Source organism: Octopus bimaculoides, chromosome 8, assembly GCF_001194135.2.
Source record: "Octopus bimaculoides isolate UCB-OBI-ISO-001 chromosome 8, ASM119413v2, whole genome shotgun sequence".
Taxonomy (NCBI): Eukaryota; Metazoa; Mollusca; class Cephalopoda; order Octopoda; family Octopodidae; genus Octopus; species Octopus bimaculoides.
The window spans coordinates 82615034-82620594 of NC_068988.1; the positions used below are offsets into that span (position 1 = coordinate 82615034).

The following is a 5561-nucleotide window of genomic DNA, read 5'->3' on the forward strand; positions in this document are numbered from 1 at the left end:
ACACACACACACACACACACACACACACACACACACACACACACACATACAGAGATATAGACACACACATCAGATGTTCATTTGAGATTCCATTGTTCATTTATGAACCAGTTATCTCATGAACAGGTTTATTCCTTGCCATCAAGATTTACCAACTATGAACTTGTATGAAGATATTTGAGAAAAGTCTATTGAGGTAATCCATTCTGAAACAAATAAGCAAGCATTCATATAGGGTTAAAGTCATTAGCAAAGAATTCTTTAAATACTTGGATTAGGCTATATAAATGAAAAAACAATTACAAGTGAATGAAACTGAAATAGTGAATGAAAATATGCTGGGAAACAGGGAAACTAAGGTATCTACCACCAGAATTAAGGACACAACTTCCATGTACATTTAGATTCTATTTGATAACAAACACTGAGAAAATGAGCAGATAAAAATGACCAAACATTCGATTATGTCCACAGATGAATGCTCCAAAAAATACAATGAATTTAAAGATAACGATCACTAAATTATGCCAGAAAGTGCAATTTTTTAAATAGGAACGTTTTGGTAAGTTTAAATCTCCAGATCAATCAAAATGTTGTTTAATCAAATTTAATTCAAGATGTGCATTAATCATATGATTGTCAAACAGACTCTAATGAAACATTTTCTTGGGGCTTCTCCCCAGCATCTAATTCCGATCTTAAACAAAATCTCATAATCAGCACAGCTTGATTAAAAAAGAATTCATTTAAATATTCATATTAAAATCACACCTAATTTGTACAATCTTAATCAATTGAACAGTCAACTGGACAAAGATCAATACATCAAATATATACTGAAGTATCTACAGAATCTAATGGGGGGAGGAATAAAAAAAATAAAACATTCAGAAAAAAAGTTTAAAAATACCCATTAAAAATAAATTTATCAAATGCAAAAATTATATTCAATTAAAGTGCATATAAAATGAAGTTTCAGCTTTCCATAAATAACAAAAAACTATATTTTATCAAAGGTCAGTGAATTTTTTTTTTTGTTTTGGGTTGTTTGTTTTTTTTTTTTATGTTTCGATTTGGAATTCTTTTCAAAATGTATTTCCAGTTCAACAATGATCTTCATAAAATTGCTTAGAATTTATTTTTTAATTTACATAGATAAAAGGCAAAAACTAAGTAAGAGAATTATTTTACCTTTGAAAGAATCTTATTTGTAGAGTGTTCAGTATTTTTACTTAACAAACCCCAAATTGTAATGATTTTCATAGAAACTTATTAGTATCTTTTTTTATATATATATTTCTTAGTTGCGATCAAATTATTAAATTTATTTACAGCATACTAATTTCTCCTGTTCCTACATTTCATCTGTTTAAATATTACATGTAAGAAACAAATCAAAAAGAAAAATTAACAGATGAGAAAATTATTAAAAACTCTAGATAAGAACCATTTAAATGTTGTCTAAGTTATTTCAGACCTGCCCCACCTCAACAACCACCAATGTCTTCCATATAAAAGTCAATAACTGACATTTACTGCTGAGAAGTAAAATGGAAGATATAGATTTATAACTTGGATGTCATTAATCTATTCTCTCTTCAAAGATTGAAAGCAGCATTCAAAACATCAGTGCTTTTAAAACCAATAATAATAATAATAATCTTCTACAAGTGTGTGCGTGTGTGTAAATTTATCTTCAAAGAAACTTGATAATACTTCAACATATGGCATTTTATAGTCTTCAATTTTAAAAAGATAATTTTTTTCATTTGTTCTTGGTTTGCAAAATTAAAAGGAATATGACTTAGGAAATATTGATTTCATTCCTAGATACATGCCATATATTTATGTGAAAGAATAAAAGTCAGTGCTGTTCTTGCCTTTCTCAAAGGCAACAAGTGAATTGGAAAGGAGCAAGAGTTAAAAAAAATTAACTCCCCGGTGCTTTCCTCACAACTCTAAAAGATGTTAATATACTAAACTATCTTGGTTAGAAAATTTTGATTCTTGAATTTAGGTTAATTAATCGTTGAAAGAGGAACATGAACTTCATTTGTAAATGCACAGAAATAAGATAGGTTTGTTTAAATAATAAAATTATCAACAAAAAATAGTTAATAAAAATAAGAATAAAGCCTTTAAAAATACAGCAGAAATTATGACAACATTCGACAAAAAATAACAAAAATAGGCACGAACCCAGAAACAAATAGGTTTTTTTTATACTTTATGAATTAACTACATTTTGATAAAAATAGATATAACTAATATGAGTGGATTGAATTAGTGCAACTATTATAGATGGTTATTAAATACCATCATCATTATGATAAACATGCTAGTTCACAGCAACAGGGTCACCACATTCTGAGCGCTACACAGCACATCACACAAAAAGTGAGCAGCAGGTGAGGCCTACCTGGCACTTTGGCCAAAAAGCAGCGATAACCTACAAATAAGTCAAATAGGGGATATAGGAAGCTGACAATATCGATGTGATTGTGATTTTGAAAAATTTAAAGAAAAGTACAAAACTAGAACTAATTGCTCATGACACTAAAACAAAATTTCTTTAAAATTCCATTTTTTTTCAGCAAGCGATTTTTTTATATTTGTGATTGTAAAAATAGCAATGACCCAATCAAGTCGGGAAAATAATTAAAAATTTACTGAAATTCATTTCATTTATGTAAGCAAATCAAATATTTTTGAAAAATACAGCAATCCTCATTATTTATTTTTAAAAAACTGCAATAAACTATCTAGATGAAAAAGATAACTTACAGCATGCCTGAATGAAATAACTTGAGAGGATAAATTAACTATAATAGTAGATATATTTCAATATTCACCTGATTTAACATTAAAAACAAAAGCTTTCAATAAGGAAAAACAGGGGTATTTTTCTTTCATGCAAGAGTATCACACTTTTTTTTTTTTTTTTTTTTTTTTCGTTTGCAAAACATTTACATTAAAATTCTATTAAAAAAATTACTGATTTTACAACATAAAAGTTGAATATTGTCAAAAGCAACTAGCATGATATCTAAAGTAAATAGGCTTTTATTTTTCTTTACAAATACATGCACACCATAGAATTCCTAAAGAATTTATATAAAATAAATTCCTTAAATAAAGATAATTTATTCTAAAATTAAAAGTTTCATGGGAACCAATTAATTTTTTTTTTTCTATCTCTTCCCAATTTTACCCTTTACTTCATATCTATACTGGTATAAATGAACAAGCAATTTCAGAGATTTCATTGAAGTGATTTTAAAACTTAAAACCTTTCCCATATTAGTGTCTATTCACCAAATGAAAACAAATGCCTTATTTTAAAGAAAAACAACATAGCCATTGCAAAATTCAAAACAAGACTACCTTACTAAATTAACTACTGCACAAGTAAAATTAAATACCAAACTGAATACTTTATTATTTCTCTTAAAGTAGACATTTAAGTAAATTAGTAACAATTTTATGTAACATGCTTCTTGATTCATAATCTTGCCATAACTTCTAATGAAGTGATTGAATTTTTAACCTTACATCCAATTGAAAACGTAAATGAGATGTTAATTTTCAATTGCACTACCACCACCAGTTTCCTTACAATTACCAAAAACCAGTGATAGCCATTGAAGGTACTGAGACTTTGTTAGCTAAAGAAAATATTTAACTGAATAGAAGAGAATCAGTAGAGCATGAAGCACAATGTCATGCAATTTTGTTTTATTTTCATTTTTTTGTTGAAACCATTTATATTCTGAATTTCAATCCTATCAAGGTTAACTTGATTAGCCATGAACTAGTAGACCTGGTTACAAAGGCATTCCAGCCTAGATCATGCCAACTTCTTGTAGAACTAAAACTACACTGTCTAACATGACCATGCTATTTTAGGATGCTAGGATGAATTTGGTCACTATTTCTAGCAAGTTACAGCATAGAGTCCTGCCGCCACCACCACCACCACCACTTCCCATTGGATCATGACAACCATTATAAGTTCATATGTGTCAATACGTACATGTATAGTGTAGAGCGATAACAAATATTTAGGATATAAACATAGATTTTGGCTCAAAAAGCAAATGAATATTACATACAGAAGTAATAATGCTTGTTTTTAGTCAGTTTGGTGTCACAACAAGAGAAAGAGGGATAGCAATTTTAGAATAATATCATACAAAAGAATTATTAATGTGTATAAACATGAGGACATAGAGTTGTATTAACTAAGACCTTTACTATGAATACCTTGCACATCTTGATTCAAGAGATTTCAATAGAAGAATGCTTACATTTCTTGGTGCTAAATGTCAAATAAGTAGCTATTTCACAGATAAACAAACAATAAAATATGCCTAAGACAAAAGAAACTACAATGCATATTTGGCGGAGACCAGTATTACAGGCATTGAACTGAAAAACTGTCAAGTATATTTTACCAAGACACAACATTAAAGTTTGTTGTTAAAGAAGTAACATGTAAAATTTATATACTATGAACTGATGGAATATTGCAAAAGTTTACTGCTTATGATATACACAATATAGGAAGGTGGATATGTAATGAAACACTATGCTCTGTGGAGAAGAAAATCAATTGCACCTAAAGTATAGAATTAACACTAACTTAAAATAACAGAAGAAATAAGACATATATAATAGAAAGCTAGTTAGAGGCAAAGGAATCTTTCAAGAGAAAGTTGTAGGAAAGTAAGAATAAAACAGATAATACAGGACTGTAATACAAAGATTAAAGTTAGTTGAGTATATGTTCTTTACAAGAGGTTAACTTCTATTTAATCTTTGATCAATTCTGAAAAATGAGCAAGTTTTAAAGTGTAAATAAACAATTGAAATGTTCAAGTAGAAAATATTGCAGCAGACACAGTAATGTTCTCTTCTCGAAAAAAAAAAAAAACTTTTTCTTTTTCTGAAAATAAATAATGAAGTCTTTAACTCTGAACAGTTAATGAAGAATAAAATGAAAGATTAAGTTGTGACTTGATCCTAAAATAATTAGCAATGTGATTTGAATTTTTATAAAACATATTTCAAGGCTAATTTAGTGGAGACTGTCTTTTCATTATCATTGTTAGATTAATTTGCAGTTTACAGCATTTAGATGCCCCTTCATTTTACATGTTTAGCTTCAAAGACAAAGATAACAGTGATCTGATATATGTCGAAGGAGGTGGGAGAGATGGATAAATTTATAATTACCCATTTGGATTAAATAACAATGATATTAACTACAAATAGAATAAGTAAAGGAAAGGAGGTATTTTAAAGCAGAAACCACAGCTACTGGAAAATGCAATCAGTCACAGATATTTTAAAGGCTGTCACAGTATTAAAAGTTCAAAGCAGCAGAGAGATAAGCAACTGTACAGAAAGCATGTTCATACCAACACAAAAGACAAAACAAAAACAAAAATGAAATATTAGAAACATTATAATACAACTTGAGTTATTTATTGCAACATGTCCTTGACACTGTTAGTAGTGAGCTCCGTCACACAAAGAAGCAAAATAGCATATATATATAT

General features: G+C 28.5%; 1 protein-coding gene across 2 annotated transcripts in view; it reads right to left on the reverse strand.

The window, feature by feature from the left end:
- LOC106871893 (TSC22 domain family protein 1) overlaps positions 1–5561 on the reverse strand; it is a 146340-nt gene that overhangs the window by 100836 nt on the left and 39943 nt on the right. The window contains exon 2 of one of the 2 annotated variants that reach the window (XM_052970209.1): positions 2420–2449. The exons of the other annotated variant lie outside the window; for it this stretch is intronic. Coding sequence (XP_052826169.1) covers positions 2420–2449 — 30 coding nt within the window. The remainder of the gene's footprint in view (positions 1–2419; positions 2450–5561) is intronic. 2 annotated transcript variants of the gene reach the window in all.